Raw genomic sequence first — 19932 nt, 5'->3', positions numbered from 1 at the left:
TTCCTGCAGACTCACGCTTCAATAGCTGAAAACCAGGAAGAAAGAGGGCATAAAAGACAAATGATGTCCAAAGTTTGGAATCATTGCATACTTAAAAAAGAAGTTCAATACTCCAAAGAAGGGCTGTCTAACAGAATAACATGTCTACGAGCTGACACAATTCCGTAGACATCGTTAACTTACTATTGCTTGTAATGCCCCTACACGTGGTCAAAAATGGACACAGCCGCTGGAGCACGTTCAATGGCTTTATTGAACAAATAACCATAACAAAGTCAACTGGGGCTGTTGAAATGATTGTGTTAACGTGTTAACCCAAATTCCCTTTAAGACCACTAATTTCTTTAACGCGAGATTAACGCATGACCCTTAATTGGCCCACCCGCGTAGTTTGTGAATTCTGGTCGCGATGCAGCCGATGCATCCCACTACAACATTTAAAATCACCCTCGAGAACCACCATTGCAGCCATTATACACAACTTGTATAAAGAGGAAAAAGCTCAAGTGGATGGGACATTGGGACTGACAAGCACGCGGCACCAACTGTTCCCTGCTTTGAGAGCAGAGCGCACCAGTAAGGTATGTTAGCCTCAGCTGGTAACTCACCACCGGGCTAACAGGCTAGGGCCCTTAAATCTGTTGGCGAGTGAGGCTGACTTAATGTACTGTCGCACAGCGCTAGCTGGCACCCTTTACACATGGTTGCTCTAACTGGAGATTACTGGATTTATTTAACTCTGAATAATCAGTGACCTCATTGTTTTGACCCACAATGGGAACCTCGGTCACATTTATTTCACTTCGCAGACGCAAGTGCTGAGCGGCTTATGCAAGTAATCATAGAGTAAGACATTGAAGGTAAACTCAGGCTTGCATCGCACATAGAATTCCTCAAGCCATCACCCTGATTTAGCCTTTACAAGTGTAAAGTTGGACACTACATTGTGTTCGTAATTCTACATTCAGGTCAACATGTCCATTTTTTATTTTATTTTATTTTATTTATTTTGTTTTTACTTTGCTGCAATAATAAGTACATTTGCATAAGTTAAGCATATTTGTCCACTCCATTTGTCCATTTGTTGTCATTTGTCATTTGAGTATTAAATACTTGAACCATATTCTTTTATTGTACATTTTGAACCAGTACAAAATGTACTATTAATTTACAAATAATTGTGTTTTAACTATGGAAATAATGCAACTAACCATGATTAGAATTTTTTTTAATCGATTTACAGCCCTAAAATAAACACATAAGCAGCTGTGTGCGTCAATCTAACTTGGCACAGTTCAGCTGACTCCACATGATTGGTTCAGCGCAGAGCAACTCACCTTATTATTGGCTATTCGTTTTGTCTGTCAAAACACAGAAGTATGCAATCTATTGAAGTCTATTGACCGCATCGCAAATGTTTATCAAGGAAGTTATTTTGAGATATGTATCTTTATCGTTTTATTATCACCCTGCCCAAATTAAGACATGTTTTGACAAACCGTCGTAGCTTCTAACAATACTGAGACGGACGGCCATGGAGCATGCCGGCTCGTCGTTGGTGGGCCCTCGGAGCTTTATCCAGGGAAGCACGCGTTGGCCAGGGTTTTTGATTGCGTCATCACAACATCTTGTTTCAGCATTTTTGGTGGGCTGACACAAGTCATATACAGTATTAGGGATGCACTGAAAATTCAGTCACCGAAAATCTTCGGTGCATCCCTAATATATGGTTTTGCTGAAATAATGTGCGCAGGAGAACAGTGTCAACATTAAGAACGGGATGATCTAATGAGTCGGAAGGGGCAGGAGATCCGGTTATGGCTTCACTCGTCTGGCTCTGAGATGGGAACAAATGGAGTCTCAGCGAGTAATTAAGAGACACCCAGGCCTCGCGAGGATATGCCAGGCCAATGGGAGAGAGGGGGCAGAAAAGGAAAGAGGGATTGAGAATGCAACCCTATTGTGTTTCATGGAGGGATTTGGTCGCTGGGGCACTGGTCTTGTGGTCTGTCCTAAGGCCATACTTTAGGCTCTGGTTACAACACCTGCCCTCCAGCCCTTCCCCCTTTAGAATGAGTTATCATATCAGGCTACTGCATGACGAGGCTGTCCAAGTGCATAAGAGTTTGGGCAGGGAAACAAGTAGGAAAAGACTGTTTGAATAGACCGTGCTAATTGTGACCGGTTTAAATGATGTCATGACTGTGTTTATAATAGTGTGAAGCAGGTGACGCTGGCAGGACAGGGTGGCCTCTTTTTGAGCTGATGTAATAGTCTGATTGAGCTGTTTATTGGATCCTCGTTAGGTCATTGCCTACATGTGATTGTCAGGAATTATGCTATAACAGGCAATGCGTGGCTCGTTTCGGAGATGATTACGGTTGGTGCCCTTTCCAAAGAAATTCCGTAACTAATGCCCGTTTGTTTTTGTAAAAGACATTGGCTCCACATGTTGTCAAATGTAAATTGCAATTGCGCTTAACAACTACAGTGCGTTGATATAAACTGAAGATATTTATATATTCAGCAGAGAAAGTATTTATAGCAGGAATCATAGTTGGATACTTGGTCCACTTTCTCACCCTCCCATGGTGCCTCTTGTGTCTCCCAGCAGAGTTATGTGTTGTTTATCTGTGTGCATACTCAGGCCATTGTACAAACATGCACATACTCAGGCTCCACACTGGACAATCATATGAGATATACATAAATCTGTAGTCCCCCGGAAGCAACAGGACTACATAGGATTTGGACTCCTCTTCATAGAGGTTTATTATTAGCGGTGGCAATTATCAGCTGATCATTTTCAAACCTATTATTGCATTATACCATCAACTCCACCATCATCTTTGCGAACTGAACCTTTTCAGACTTTCAGAAACAAAGCAAGTAGCAGACCTTTGCAGCTTGTACCAATCTTTGAAATTGCGTTCTTATATTAAATACCTCAAAGAGCCTCATAGGTTTTAATATACAGTATTTTGAGCCTCAGATACCCTACAGATCCTACGAGATCTTGGCTAATGGCTTCAGGAGTCTGAATGGCAGAAAATTGTTTGGGTGTTGCTCTCTTCGTGTGCACCTTATTGCATCTTTTTAAATACACCATAAGGACGGTGCAGTTCTTGTAAGGTTTAGTGAACCTGAAAACTAAAGCAAACTATGGCTACAAATTGTATGGAGAAATCTACAAGATGGTCCTAAGAGGATACTACATCCAAACTAAAACTCCTTATTTTTATTTTGTACCCTTGGCCTGGAAAACTGATAAACAGATTGACCCACACATACTGTATGTCCATGTTTGCCTATCTCTCCCAGATGTGGATCTCTTGGTCTGCAAGCACCAGGGCCCATCTTGCTGCACCCGCAAGATGGAGGAAAGCTACCAGTTTGCAGTGAAGCGAGAAACCCTCCACAACATTTACTCATACAGTTACGAGCTGAAGCACTTGATCGCTGGCCACTCGGATGCCTTCCAGGGTAAGTACAAAGACTACAAATCAAGCCTGGGTGGAAAATGCTCTGGATGGATTTAAGTGGACTTGTTATTGAAGTACGTGTTTGGTGAGCACGCACTGAATTATTTATTGGGTACATTCTGTCTAGATTCTGGTGCTTGATTGATATTCTCCTCAATTGCTGGCGACTTCATTCAAAGAGTTTCAATCTTAACCTATTTCCATATTTTCCCTTCTGTAGAATTTTTACTAAAATGAGTCGGGAGGAGGAGAATGTTTTCAATTTGAGATTATATTATATGGAAGGATTATATATAGGCTTCTTCGTATTAGGGTTTGAACCGATTGGTCAACTCGTCTATGCATCGTCTTTCTAACTCCATATCGATGTTTAAAGCTTTAAATAGATTTTTTTTCTTACACCTGTCCATCGAAATATTTCTTTACGTGAAACCGGTCTATGTCGCAAAAAGGTTGGGAACTGCTGTATTAATAAAAATATCAATGATGTCATCAATCAATTGACTTCGACTCGACTTTCATCACATTATAGTCAACTGCAAAAAAATTAAGTTGTTCAAACCACTACTGCGTAATAGGTGTGGGGTGTATCTCAACATTTGTACCTGTTTATATTTTGCTATGTGGTAAGTAGACTTTACACCGATCTGATCGGCCTGATCGGTATCGGCCGATAATTAGAATTTTATGCTGATTGGCTTTAATGTCATAATCCGCAAAAGACATTTACTCCGCGTCGTGTACGGTATATTTGAATCCGAAAGCTAGTTTATTTTTAGCCTTGTCGCTTGTCTTGACGTAGTACTGTAAATATCTGACCGCCAATAAAGTTATCCATCCATCCATTTTCTGAGCCGCTTCTCCTCACTAGGGTCGTGGGCGTGCTGGAGCCTATCCCAGCTGTCATCGGGCAAGAGGCGGGGTACACCCTGAACTGGTTGCCAGCCAATCGCAGAGCACATACAAACAAACAAACAACCATTCACACTCACAGTCACACCTACGGGCAATTTAGAGTCTCCAATTTATGCATGTTTTTGGGATGTGGGAGGAAACCGGAGTGCCCGGAGAAAACCCACGCAGACACGGGGAGAACATGCAAACTCCACACAGTCGGGGCCGGGGATTGAACCCGAGTCCACAGAACTGTGAGGCTGACGCTCTAACCAGTCGTCCACCGTGCCGCCCAATAAAGTTATTAAAAAAAAAAAAAAAAAAAAAAAAAACTTTGGCGGTGTGGCACAGACAACACGTAATGCGTGGATCAGACTACAAGACAAATTTGACCTTTCACGAATGCATTGTCAGACTACTGCAATAAAATATTCTTCGAGTACCACCAGGTCCCGTTTTTATGATCACTTGGCTTTATCTTGTCAACTCAAACGTGACCGGATACACTCGTTACCATGGCCACGACAACAACAATCGATCGCGTCGTGTGTATTATAAGAACTAAATGGGGAAAAACGTGTGTTGGTGGTCACCGGTGCTCGGGAGAGGACTTTAATTCAAGGATTGCTTGAGGTATGTTCACGTACTTTTAATACGATATGGCTCGCAAGCAGGCAGCAAAACGTTATGTAGCCTAGCAAGGTTGTACCGGCGTTCTGTCGAATCATGCTCTAAAGTTTCGGTGTGTGTGAAGTAATGTAATTACAATAAAGTAATTTAATTACAGTAAGTTAGCACCCATTATTTGACCTGACTGATTAGAATACATGATCTGACTAGGGCAGTGACTTCCAACCTTTATGGAGCCAAGGCACATATTTTACAATTGAAAAATCTCACGGCACACCAACAAACAAAAATGTCACAAAAAGTGGATACATTAATTACTGTATGTACTTCTTGCCATCTAATAGAAGAGCATTTATTTGTTCTGTCTGTCACTATGCCTCACTGGCATAAATAGATATATTTTTTTGGAGCAATTAATTAAATGAACAAGTCATTTAAAAAGACACATTGCTCCATCTTCTGATCGGATCGGTGATCAGTTATTGTTTTTTTTAAACTCGCTGATCGGCCCCAAAAATCCTGATCGTGTAAAGCCTAGTGGTAAGTACAATATTCAGTGATGCGTCAGCTTTGGTCACTTTGCGTGTCCAAGGTCCTTACAAACAAGTTTTTTTTTGTTTTTTTTTTTTTAATCCAGCTACAAAGCCTCCAGGGCCCAACTGACCACAGCGCCATAGCATGTCCTCTTCCTCTTGTAATTGCAGTGCTGCGTAAATTTGACCATTTCCGTGCCAAAAGCAGCACAATCCCACATTGTCGGAGAGATACACAGGATGTTTTTGTGTTTTGTGTGTTATATCTATAGTATTGTCAGAAGCTTGCAATTATTCTTAAAAGACAATAGGTTGCTTAGACGTAGGCCATGTTTTACCCTGTAATGAATGAGTGGACGCCACTGATCTGATCCCCAAATATGGAAGGGGGATAACATTGCTGTCATGGAAATGAATACCTTTTCACTTTTATGGATTTACAGCGCTGTTAAACATGTTCCCAAGGAGGTCACACAGTGCTGGAGTCAGTCGGGTCTCTCCTCACTTCCACTGCACTAATACAAGCAGAAATGTTTGAAAGTGTTTCTGGTATTTTCCCTTTTCATCATCATTAAGCTTCTTCACGTCTTACCTCATGTCTGAGCCCGTCTGCCTGAATGAAGATCGAGTGCTCCACACGGCCAGCAAAGGCTAAGATGGAAAAATAACAATGTGATATCACCAGATACAGGAGGGTAGACTAGGGTTGAAAAGATGACATCACAAGCCCTCCACTTGCAAAGCCTTCTACGGACAGTCTCTGTGCTGTCTGTGAGTGTGGAACGTAGCAAGTGGCTCATATACTTAATTTACAGTTCTGAAGTAACTACAATAGGATTTTAGCTAATGGAAAATTTGTCCACCTAATTAGCTCCTGTATGATATACCATAAGGACTGTGGGGTTGCTACAAGGCAAGGCAAAACTGAATCTAACTTTGTCTGCAAATTGTATGGGAAAATCCACAAGATGCTCGTCGAGGTCCCTACGACCCATCACTGTTACGTCCTGACTCTTAAATAGTCTAGTTAAAATGGAAACTTAATACTTTTTACAATTCCCATTTCAGGTGAAAAGTACCTCACAGACTTTAATGCACAACATTTACTGGAAGCAAAACTGTATTTTAACTTAAATACAGCACGGGGTGCATAATTGTTTACTTAGTCACAACTAAGATACTGTATATGTGTACAGTATTAATGTGTCTGTGTTGCCGGGATATTTGATATTGGGATGTTTTACTATCATAACTTTCAGTTCAGTTATTTTTTTTATGACCGTAGCTTTAATATAATAGGATTTCTTTTGTTCCAATTCTTACTGAAGGGTGAACTGTCGTGAAGGATGTGCCCATTAGATGAAAAATGGTGTGCATGTCTGCATGTGTGTGTTTTCATTGGCCTACCCTTGTTTGGACAGTGCAAAAGGCCCTACTGTGCTTTGTCATGAGTGGGAGTTGTCATGTCATGACCCTACAAACACACACCACATTTATAAATGCTATGGGAATTTGTTCCCCAAGTTTATTCAGACAGTGTATTATTATATTAAAATAAAGTTTCAGATTGCTCAAACACACATAGAACCAAGAATCTTGAGATCAGCGCTCAGCACAAATGCCTATCAGGTGGTTCCATCTCTTTATGTTACAAATCCCACCTTAAAATCCCCTATAACAATAAGCACATGCTTTCTTATCCGTTTCAACTTTTCTGAACACACATACACATGCACACATGCGGGCATGCACGCACACACAGATACGCCCAGGCTAGCCCCTCTGGTCTCTTCTCTCCTCTTCATGTAAACAAACACACCTTTCTAATTCACTTTGCAGGAAAAGAAAATGACTTGACTGTCATGTTCTGATGATGGAGGGTAGGTTGTCAACCACAGAGCAAAGTTTGAGCTGGGAAGGCTTAAAGTTGCCATGATAGGCTTTGCCTCGTCAACCTGATGTAGACAATCACTACTCGTGTAATCTTAGAACCTGGACAAATTTTTTTGTGATCTTCATTTGGGTTAAAATGTGTTGGTTGACTTGTTAAAGCAACTATACATATTCATGTTAGCCTAAAGGACCTATGGGGTCTAAATGATCCATAATTCACTAAGAAGTTAATTTTATCTATTTGTTTCTAAAGAAAATGATACTGGTAGTCATTTCTAATAATATAAATCTGTTTTGGAGCAATTGGTAAATAACTAATTCCACTTGGAAAGCCACTTTTTCAGTGCCAAAATCTTCATGTCCCCCATGTCTTGTAAAGTCATTGGCAGAAGTGGAGACCAAATTTACTGCATAGCTAAAAAAAAGAAATGCACTATACTATAAAGTGCCAGTATTTAGTCATATTTCAAACATCATCGCTGTCGGGCAGAATCCCCCCACCTCCAAAATGACAAGAAATTTGTGGCTTGTGTTTTCAAACACTGCTTTGTTCAAGTTGGTATTATACCTTATATTGCTATCATATAACAGCTATAGTGCCCCCAAATTATGTTCTATTTAATATTCTGAAAAATCACTAATGTATTAGGGTGTTGTCGATTGAAATGCTACGAACATGGCGTCAGCCAACCGTGCACGTCATAGTGCGCCTGTGTGACACGATGCGACCACCCTACAGAATGCCTTAAAAAGCAAACGCCTGTGTCACGTCATCAATTAGAAATCTTTTCAAAGATCTTAGAGGTATTAGATGATGTAATCAATACAACATTGATCTGACGAAACCCGTTTATATAGGCGTAAATGAACCTGCAAGCAATTACAGTACCTCATGTAGGAGGATGTGGCAGTCTTCTTTCTTCATTTAAAAACAAAAAAAAAACAAGCCGACTAAAATGTTTTACTATCAATATTTTCACTCATCAGTGTCTCAAAAAAAACTCCAGACTTTCAATATTGGCGAAAATTAAATCGAAGGACACGTAGTAGTTCAATGAGGAAATGTCTTCGCCTTCTGCACTTGATGTGTCGGGCTGTGACCAAAATGTGGGCAGGCCAAAATCTGGCTGAAAATCAAATATTTCATCAGGAAAAAATGATACAATTCTATTTCGGGGGATTTTTTTTCTGCAGACATTATTTTTAAGTCCAGAAACTATGGAATAAGTGCCAATGTTCTTAGAATTAGAGAGGTCCTTTAAAACTACTACTTTTGGTGGCTGAGTCCAGAGATCAGTGTTGTGTTATCACATGAGTCTGTGTAAAGTTGTCTGAGTGCCTGTCCAAACTTGCCACACTCTAAAGTGAACAGACAGTGTTTATTTAAAGACATGACACTGATGATTTGTTTTAGTATTCAGTCATCGATATTGATGTTCTTGAGCTTTGTCCACGTCTTTGCTGCTTTTATTTCCATCTTGAAGTTAAGACGTCGATTCCTAAGTCGATGATAAAATGAATGAAACAATATACGATAGTGACAGATGCATCTTTTTTTGGTCTTTCGTGGCAAAGTCCTCTCAAATTGGTAACTTACTACTGACACTGTAGTAAGTAGAAGTACAAATGCTACAAAACGCCTCTGGTGTTAAGTTCTGCATCAACTCAAATAAAAAAAAAAGTTTAAAAGCAATTTATTATTATCCATGGACCTTAAGAACGGCAACGCATTAAGAATTTCCGGTGGAAAGGTCAGGTGGCATAACAGCTGTCAATATGTCATAAGCTACTGGAAGGCCATCGTTCTGAAAAATAACCTCTGCTCTGAAATGTGTGATAACTTGGGGTTCGATAGTTTGGTGCTACTACTTTTCAAGGTCATAATGGCATCAAAAGCTTTTATCTTTCAAAGACGAGGCGATAGCTCCTTCAGCTAACACCGTGGCGTGCCTCTACAGCCTTACGCCTAATGCAGAAGTGCTGTGTGCATAGAGTCCATTATGCCTGTATACAATACCCATTTTGATAACTTGGGAATGGGGAAAAAAAGTTTCTGCGCACAAAATAGTTTCCGTCTTTTATTAACTTGCATAGTGCCTGTACTAATGAATAACAATAAATAAATAAATACATACATAAACACTGGACATACAATCAAAACGTGTTCCCACAGCTTTGCTCATGCTGTGAACTGACAACAACAAACCAAGCTAAAATTGCTAATGATAACAGCTGAAAAATACACCTTATGTGCATTTGTTCTTTTCATATTTGCTGAAGAATTTTTAAACGGCAGAAGAAGGTGTTTTTAGCCTGGTACAAGACTACATATTTGCCATGAATCATTCTAAGAGCTGATAACATCAAACAAGTCTCTCGAAAATAAAGCCGTTGATGGGGAATCATTGTTAATGCTCTCTCGTTCATGTTCCATCTCATAATACCCTAAGATCTCAGTCAATCAATATCTCAACAGCAGTTTACTTTACCGCTCTCTATTTTACTTTTTTTTTTTTTTTTACATTGTGTCATCATTCGTGGGGCTTGCAAAAAGCAAAGAGCCCATTTTTACAAAGTAAGAAATAGAAAGTACAGATCTGTTTTCAAATGTAGGCAGTAAAAGTACACAGAAAGGTCATCAGAAAAATAAATACTCAAGATACGTGAAAAATCTTCTGAAGTGTAGTAACAAAGTATTTTTACTTCATTAGTTGCCACCACTGCGTACCTCAAATCTTGAATGCCTTAAAGCTCAAATCATTTGGAGTTCAACCTTAATTTTCACGCAGGGTCGGCGTTAAATGCCGTACATAATTCGGACATCAAACTGTCCTTGTTCATGATATAATTTCAGCCGAAAGATGAATTCTGTGTGTGTTTTCCTTTGGCTTTTCAAACAGTTTTTTTGAATGGATGGCGACAAGTGAAGAAGGAGGTGATGGTCATATGGTCGTGGTCATATGTCTCGCACTATGCTATATGCGAACATGCATACGTAGTATTACGCACCCTTGCTCGACAGACTGACTGCCTACCGGCTAAAGTTGTCCTTACAAGAGTTGACAGAGTATTTTTAAAGAAATTGATTCTCCTGCCCTAGATTGCTTTGTATTATCAAAGAAAGTGTGTCACACTTAAAACTATAGGTGCCCTTCAGTGAAGCTCACAAGAGAAAACGTGACAGTGTGCGAAAGAGACAGACAGAAAGTGTGTGTGTGTGTGTGTGTGTGTGTGTGTGTGTGTGAGAGAGAGAGACGCTATGGCAAGGACGGTACATTTTCTCACTGAGGCGACATAATTAGCTGATCCTTGTCTCATCAGCCAGGAACTCTCCAGGCTGTGTCCTGGGAGATATTGCTGGCAAGAGTGCAAAAGACAAAAAGTTAGTGAAGCAACAACCCAAGCCATGGGGATATTTTGTGAGCCTTGGTTAATAAGAGACCTAAAAATTAATGGTCTGAAGAGGTTAAGGAAGTCTCTATAGTTGTCTCTTCAAAAGGTTGAAGCTCAACTCCTCGACCATTATTGCATGCTTGAATACATCTGTATGCCAGTAGTTGGTGGAGTAACATTCCTATTAAACACGGAAAGACAACACCATGTGTTTCGTATACAGTTTTTTAAAGAACAAATCTTTTTGTTTCTACTTCGACTAAGGCGGGTTTGTTTCCCGGACCGCTTATTCATTTTTACTGCCACAAACATCCCTTGGTAGTCCATTTTATATAAGGCTATTTGTTCGTAAACATAACATGGAAAGGATGGACTATGCCACCTCTGTCCAAAGAGCAAAACCATCTCATACACTCAGCAAGTGTACATGTTGGTAAATATTAGCCTGCAAAACCTGTTGGAATCTCCCTCGAGATAAATAAAGTGCTGTATCTACATATGTTTCCATCTGTCCATCCGTCTAATCTAATATATCTGGTTTCATATGTTTCTCTTTTTTTTTTCAATCAACTGCTTGAAATTCCAGTGCCTTTGTCTTTAGCTATGATGGCCATCCATGAGGTTTCACATAATACAGCAGTTCTAAAGCTGGTTAATTTGCTGAATGGGTGAATGGTTTAAATCGGCTGGTGTGCGTGACTGGAAATGGCATGAATGTCAGCGTTTGTGTGTCAGCATTAATAAATCATTCGACTGTTACATTCAACAAGACCAAACATTCAAATCCAGGACCATCCATCTATTTTTTTTATTTATTTTTATTTTTTTTTGCGATGTCCTCATTTGTCTGTAGGTTCTCTCGTGTTTTTGGTTATGTACATTTTTTTTGTCCCTCTTGTCCCACCATCATTTCCCACCCTCTCACTCGCGCTCTGTCAATGTCTGCATGTATTTTTCTTTGCAGATGTTTTCACCAGCAGAGTATTGCTAGTATTGCTCTAGAGGCTGATGCTTGGACACAGGAGGACATCGCACCGCACCATGAGCTCATGCTCAAATTAGGGAGGATATCCGGAATCCATCGCTACACGTCTCATTTAATCACTGGGTGGGGAGGAAAAGTGTTTATGGACCTAATAGGGAAGTGAAAACATTGCGTATCTCAGGGTGAATGTGCAAAGAGTCCCAATCGTGTTTGTGTTGTAGCTACGCCTCTGTAGTCTCCTGAGTAGACATGACACATCACAACAGGATGAGTTTGCAGGGTTCCGGCCTGCTGAGTGGGGGGAAGGATAAAGTAGAGGAGGTGGAGCGGGGCACAGCTTAAAAGACTTGTGGAGTCATAAAGTCACACGCCAACCTCTGCTTTTCATCTGCCGTTCTCACCTAATATAGATGTGTGACAAACACCCCCCCAAAAAAAGCAATCCTGGGAGAGGGCAGAGAAACAAACATTATGGACAAAATTTTATATAGGTAATTTTATATCCCGTTAGAATATTTTTCCTTAAAATTACAAGAAACAAATGGATGGACATAATACTTTCTTTTTATTTACTTGCTCTTACTTTGAAATTCACAGCCCTACTTTTATTTAGCAAATGAGAAAACACACAGTTGTGCTCATATGTTTAGTCAAACCAGAAACAGATAATTAGATGCTTGATGACATTAACACCAGCATCTGGTGGGATATACTGTCTAAAATACATACACAATTTGAGATAATTTCATAGTCTAATAACATTCTATAAGCCTATTCTCGCTCAAATTATCTCACTACTAATGCTGCCCCCCTGTTCTGCGGAGCCAATGCAGGGTAGGACTTTTGTTACCGTGATGACGACAGTGGTCAGGAGGACTTACTTGTTCTCAAGCATCCCAGAGTCTGAAGAGAAGTGCGGCCCCATAAAGGCGTCGACACGCTGCACTTGGTTTTTGCTGTGCCAACCGTGGGGTAGGCCACACGACGGCGCAGGGAGGATGGCGGGATGCTCGTAGCTAAGCAACCGAACAGGAAGTAGCCTGGTGCCTTTTCCCACTGTTTCGGATTTAAAGTAGCCTGCATCTCGGCAATTATGTATTTGTCACTGTTACAATGTAAAAGTTCAATTTAATTCTAAGCTAACATTTTTATTATAAGCATGCTAAAATCACACATTTCTACCACTTTGAACCAACCTGGTACAGTGAAAGTAGTGGAGACCTCCGTCCATTGCTGTGTTTTTTACCACGTCACGGTACGACATTTGTCTTGTGTCCCAGAGCTCAGGACAGTGGAACACTTAAATTTTCTTCCAATTTCTCAATGCTTTTTTTTAATTGTTGTTGTCTCTCTGAAATCACTCTGCCACCATCTGTCCAATTGGGTGTGCCGAGATGGCTTCTTTTACAGGCAGTATCAAAGGGGCTATGGAAATAGATTGGTGGGTTCAGTGAAATAGGCACATGCATGACTACAGCACTGCTGTTCTGCATGTTATTTCAACAGGTATTTGCAATGCATAGCTCTCCTTTTTTCATCTGGGTGTCACTGTGAGTGCTGACGGTTCTGTCTGCATGGGTTTTTAACAAGAGCGGGCGCTACGCCAGCAGTTTTCTTCCTTGGCCTGCAGACGGCAAGGGACCCACATGTTGGCTGCCAGGCATGCGAGCAACACAATGAAGCCATAAACACATAAATCTTCAGCCATCTTCCTCTTACCAACAGATTTCTCATCATTTTTATAGTCTCTTTCATCGTTGTTCAGCTCATCTGTGAGCGTCTTTCGACTTTCAAATGGCTCGATTAATGAGAGGTCTGTGTAGAGGTTACTCTCTGTAGACTTTCCTAAAATCAATTCAAAATGGAAGGAAATAGTGCCACTTTTATTGTGAACCAACATTGGCTTTCCTCTTCGTGAAAGATCTTACACAGTCTTGCAAATTCACACATTGTTCTTCATCTTGCCACATCACTCATTGTTGATATAAACAACGCTTTGATAATCTTACAATTATCACATCAAGACCACAAGCTTGAGGTCCAAGCTCTTTATTGGTGTTCGATTGGGGTCACATCTCCCTCCAAGAGAGTTGGACATTACTGGATCTCTGCTTGTCTGGCTTTTGGGATTTCTCCTCCATTGCTGCTGATTGGTCCAGATTAGCTATTTACCCCTCTGTGTTCTGTATGACACAGAAGGAGGAGGCTCATTTGTTAATCTTTGAGATATGCAGTAGTTTTGCGTGTGTGACTACATAATCGTTTCCTTCTGGTTGGAATGCTCCAACAGCAACTTTACTCTTGTGTGAAAGAAGCCAAAAAATTGTGAGATCTGATGTTGGACTTGAACAAATTGAGGTCTCTGTAGGAAAATCCAATGAGTTTTGGCGAGTGGAAGGGAATAAGGAGGTTGTATCTGTGTAGCAACTCATGCTGTCTTTTCAGTCCAAAGTTGCCTGATTTCTATCCATCTCTTCCCTACTGGCTCACTTGGTCACTCACCCACCCATTCAACACCCATTCAAGTCCACTCACTTTGCATTTTACAGGCCGTAATGAACACTCTTCTGCTCCCACCCTTAATTCCTCCTCGTCTCTGTGGCTCCTTGCACGCCATTAAGGAGTCCCCACGGCGGGCTTTATTCTCTCATGCTCCAGTCATTCCGCCATTGTGTTCCAAAGGAGGAAGTACAATTCTTGAGAGAAATGTAAAAAAAAAAAAAGGGGGGGGGACATTTAGATGTCTCTTTTGTGCTCTACCTAATTCGTGTGAGGGATGATGATTGCACAACATGGTTCTGCCACAATAAAGTCTACTTTTTGTATTTAATTTGTAATATGATTGCATTTTTCCTTTAGAAAAACAATACTCATAAATACTGTAGTTGTAGTTAATAGAACCCTGTTAAATTCTGTTTCCTTTTATTCTTTTGAGTGCTCGAGCGATACACAATTGACCCTTTGCAACCCAGTTTCTTGATGAAGTTGAAAAATTATAACAGGAGCCACAACTTCTTAGAACATTCAAACATCCCCTTTCATCTTTGAGTCCTTCACACTCATCCATTTTGGCATCTGGTTTGTGTTAATCTTCTGCCAGTCAGAATATTTCCCCTCTGCCTGGACTGCGTATCTGGAGGCAAATTTCGTCTTAACAACCCACTGTTTACCACAACACTTTCATCAATCGTTTTCTCCTGTGTTGGGAGAAAATTCCGCCCGTCGATTGGATTCTTGCTGCAATGACTCACTTGGTAGAATGATAAACCTCTGGCAACTGTTTGGATTTTGCATGGAATCTAATGTCCTAAATCTCATTTTTGGATAGATGTTTTGTCTTTTTCTCCAGTCTGTCGTTCAAAATTGTATTTAATATTCAGTATATTATCTGACAAAAGGAGCCATGGGTGGTTTAGGTCAAGTTTTTTTTTTTTTTTACGAGGTCAAGTTTAAATTTTGAATTCACATTTTTGTTCTGTTAAAACGATCACGACGGCGATTACCAGTTTGGTCGAGTGTGAAAACTCATTTGAACCTTGGCGTGCCTCAAACAAACTCGTGTGGTTTGGGTCACTTCAGCTGCATTGTGAACGAGACACAGCAGTGTTAAAATGACAGCATTAATGCGTAGCGAAACCACAAATATCTAATAGTCATAATAAGCACATGGGTTGAAACAGCCCTCTGTTTGTGGCTTATCTCTGAACAGGCATTTCAAAATACATTTTAGAAGCTGTAAATCTCCTTTGCTCTCAGTTAACACAAAATTAATTTTTTATTTGAAAGAATCACACTTTGTCATGTAATACACAATCCAACCAAGTTGTTATTTACCACGCGTATGCTTTTTACTGGGAAAATTCTGGCACAATGAGAAAAGTCCCTCTGTTAATGCTAAGCTGAAAGGACCAAACGTGCACACCATGTACTGTATCTTTTTACTTTAGTCAGGACCAGTATACTGACATTCAAGTGTGAGCACTGCCTTAACCTGACCCAAGAAAACATGCAGTCAAAGGTTCTCAGGGTCCCTCAGCTCAATCAACATGTGAGATGTTTTCAGATGGGTGCTTCACATTGTTTGCAGATCGGTATCATTAGACACCATTTGCAGTAATTTAACACCGTGAAAACTAAGAACAAATGAACACAATATCAGTTCCAAAATCAAGACAAATCCAGCACTCCCGTGACCCTAGTGAGGATAAGCAGTACAGAAAATGGATGGATTACAGTGAAGAAAACTCTTTTTTTATATAAGTACTAACAAGTTACCTCATTCCGCTTGCCAAATCCGCGAATCTAAGATTCAAGATTTTAGCTTTGTTTCTTCTTTCTGTAGCTAACATTCAAAATTTAAACATGAGTGATGTGACGATGTACACAAATACAATTACATTGATGAAAGTGAAGAATGTTTATCCTTGATCCTAAATTCACCATATCTTGAGATTCAGGTCTTTCAGCTCCTTGACGAAAGCCCCTGTCACCTTTGAGCTTGATTCTATGTGACATCATCTGAAATAAATTTGCTACTAAAGCTTTTGTCATATTATTTAAGAGAGTGACATGACTGTTGACATGGAGTACATGTCATTTACATGAAATCTTGGGCAGTGATTCAAAACCACAGTGCCACGGGAAATTATTCAATTTCACTGCATTGTTCGGACAGTTATTTATTTGCTGCAAATATAGGCCCTAATGGATCATTGTTCATCTAACTATGCCAGCGACATATAGTGACAGGCAGAACAATTAGATTCTCTTTCACTAGAAGGCAAAAGGTACTAGTGTATCCACCTGTTGCCTTTCATACAACAGAATAATAGCTTTGTGTTCAACAAAAAAGGCCTGCATTTCAAGCAGAGTAAGTATATTTGAAAGTAAATAAAGACACGATCATTATTTCAGAAGCAGTAGTATTCTTTGTGATAGTTTTGTTTGGTGGTGTGCCGTGAGATTGTTCTAATGTAAAATATGTGCCTTGGCTCAGTAAAGTTAGGGAAATGTTGGTCTCAGGTAATTTGGGGATTTTTGTTTGCAACTAAGTGATGGCTTCATTTGGACTTCACACTGTTGCTGTGACCATTTTCAAATTTTATAGAGTAAAAAAACTTTCTGTTGGCCAGACAGTAATGGTGCTTACAGTAAAGATTTCTCTGTGTGGCGTCATTCCTTATATGCTTATTGTTGGTCACTTGCAATGGTCGTTTTTGTGTGACACGTGCTGGCCCTTAACACTATATCAAAAATGTCACTGTGATTTATACACCAATAAAGTACAGAGAAATGAGTGGTTACTGTAGACCCGTGGTCCTCCTAATGCTTCAGACCAGGGGCTCTGTCGATCAGTCTGTCAAAAGTCTGCCCCCATGCTGGCCTTCAGAATATAACCCCTTCATGGTATTAGGAATTTGAACATTCCGTCCAACGGCCCTCGGCTCTCTCCTCAGCTCCACTGTCTCCTCTGCCCAGGTCCTTCTCTCATCTGCTTGTTCCCCAGCCTTCGATCATGTTTCCGCTTTCTGGCCAGAGCGGATAGCAATGATCCTCCCTCAAATCGGCACCTCCGCTCCTCCTCCCCCATCGCATTACAGCAGTGCACCCTGAATGTGCCCTGGCATCTGTGGAATTGTTTATCTTTGATATGACTGTGCTGCCTATTTCATTACTAAAATGCTGATGAGAAGATTAGAGATTCTCACAACATTTTCCTTGTCATCTTTCGCCAAGTTTCACCTCCTGTCCTGATGGAAAATCTTGACTGAATAAAAATGTGGGTGCTGGGGTTTGTTAGCATTCACATTTGTTATTGTGTTTGTCAGTATTCCAAGGAGGCAGTGTTTGGCTGGGCTCCACCTCTTACAGGTCACATAACCACGTACAACATATCTGCATCTGACGTTGGGCGAATGAGTCATGCTCCTGCTTTAGACTGTAGACGTCGCGCTTGGCCCCACAAGATTATGATTCAACGGATTGATTCTTTGTCTTATTAATAGTTTATTACCATTAAACAGTTTGCTGTGAGGTTAGAGGCTGACCAGGATTGCATGACATTGCAGCTCTCAGTTGAAACCTAAGACGTGTGGTGCTGGGTGAGAGATGTTTCTCTGTACAGTATCTTTACTAATTAAAACAGGCCTATGTAATCCACACACATGTCACTATGCCGCATATGTGTGCGGTGACCTGTCTGAAACCAAAGTCGGCGACAGGATTAAGATGCTTCTCCCTGAGAAGATGCGAGGCGATGACCAATCGCGGCCGTTTGCCAAGACAGAAATGGTGCTCAGCTCGACAGCATTAGATCAGTGTCTCCTACCTCATTATCACATCACCACACACGTGTAATCCTATACACACACACACACACACACACATCACAAGTTTAGATTTTATTTAAAAACATGGTAGTACTTGCTGAAAACCTGAGCAATTTGAGCATTGGGATGTCTCTAAAATATTTTCCTGGGTGATTGTCCTCTTGCGTGAGGTGTGTCAAAAGTAGCTTTTTCCTTCCAGATCTGCTCAGAAAACGGGCAAGGCAGCAAATCATAAATGTTAAATCTGTTCAATATTTACGACAAATGAATGTGTAATACTACCCCTCAAAGTTGAAAATTCATGTGTGTGGTTGAAACAGAGTTTGGATGACCCACAGACACGATTATAATAATATCGATAAAGAGATGATAAAGAGAAAAAATTTCAGTTGCAATCTCGTGACTATACAAACCAACAGTTAGCCTAGCTACTGCTATTTCTTCTTTTATTATTTTCCATCAGTACAGCTCCCTTGTGGCACCAGGCTGTCTCGCACGGGTCAATCTTGGTTTTACGAAGGACATCTGGTTTGAGAAAAGACTTTGTCGATGCAGATATCGTTATTTATACAACAGTTAGTTCCGATCAGTCAGTTTCATTGGACAGGAGTCATTCCTTGAGTGATCATATACAGTGCAATAGCACTCAAGCACTGAGCCTTTTAACTTTACACATCACGCCGCCTCACAGGTGTTCTAAACCATGGTGTCAAACTGGTGGCCCGGGGGCCAGATCTGGCCCGCCACATCACTTTATGTGGCCGGGAAAGCAAATCAAAATCGCTAATTGTGTTCTGGTGTAATATATATAAATATTTCCAAGCATTTTTTGTTACCAATCCCCCTTTGAAAAGTTTTTATACGCTTCTGATTTCAAAACTGGTTATTCATCAATGTGTTGTCTATACTGTAATTACAGTATATGAGGTAATCTTTCATTTGTATGGGTCCACAGTCGTAGCGGCCCTCCGAGGGAAGTCATAACTGCGATGTGGCCCGTGACAAAAATGAGTTTGACACCCTTGTTCTAAACCATTAATTTGGCCTACATCAACGGTCACTGGTTATCCCACCATACTGTGGGTTGCTAAAAACTAATGGAAACATTTACAGAAATAAAGTGATTTAAAGTATGAATAATCGTCAGATGAGGATACATGCAAGGACAAAAAGCTTGGAGATGTCACCGCAAACCTCCAGATGTGGTCATTGATTAAATGACAAATGATAGATTAAGCGTGTAAACAGGAGCATACGAAAAAATATAACCATTCAATGCCGGTACAAATACTACGTGAATGGGAAATTTAAATTACATTGTATTTGCATTGTAAATCCATTTGTCATTGGGGGTGAGGGGGTGGCCTGCCGCCCCCCACTAGAGTGCCGCCTTGTGTGGTCGCACACTTCGCACATGCTAATTTCTGTCACAGGCTGCACCTCACCAAACCTCTTTTCAGCCAGCATCAAAGGATTACGTAATTGTGCATGTTATGCTTTGTGTTGGTTATTTTAAGCGATGTTTGCTGTTGTTACTAGTTTTTTTTCCGTTTTTCTCTCTGGTTTTGTTCCCATTTCTATTGGATTCTTGATAGGACTCAATCAAGAAATTTGGACTTTGTTTCTTCTGTGACTGGTGTCATGTTTTTTGTACATTTTGACAAAAAGGAGCATTAACAGAAGATGTAGATTATGTTAGCATGTGAGCCTGCAGTGAACTAGCTGCTAACCACTAGCTGCCAACTGGCTAGCTGCCGTATGCTTGTTACCTGTGATCAAAACGAGGAGTGTTA

The 19932-nt window shown here is 40.5% G+C and overlaps 1 protein-coding gene across 5 annotated transcripts in view; it reads left to right on the top strand.

The window, feature by feature from the left end:
* gpc5c (glypican 5c) overlaps positions 1-19932 on the top strand; it is a 147744-nt gene that overhangs the window by 11131 nt on the left and 116681 nt on the right. For 4 of the 5 annotated variants that reach the window (XM_061798377.1, XM_061798379.1, XM_061798375.1 and 1 more), the window contains one exon: positions 3322-3483. The exons of the other annotated variant lie outside the window; for it this stretch is intronic. In XM_061798377.1, coding sequence (XP_061654361.1) covers positions 3322-3483 — 162 coding nt within the window. The remainder of the gene's footprint in view (positions 1-3321; positions 3484-19932) is intronic. 5 annotated transcript variants of the gene reach the window in all.

The sequence above is a fragment of the Phyllopteryx taeniolatus genome, chromosome 14 (genome assembly GCF_024500385.1).
Source record: "Phyllopteryx taeniolatus isolate TA_2022b chromosome 14, UOR_Ptae_1.2, whole genome shotgun sequence".
NCBI classification, from domain to species: Eukaryota; Metazoa; Chordata; class Actinopteri; order Syngnathiformes; family Syngnathidae; genus Phyllopteryx; species Phyllopteryx taeniolatus.
This window is presented reverse-complemented; position numbering and strand designations above follow the sequence as displayed.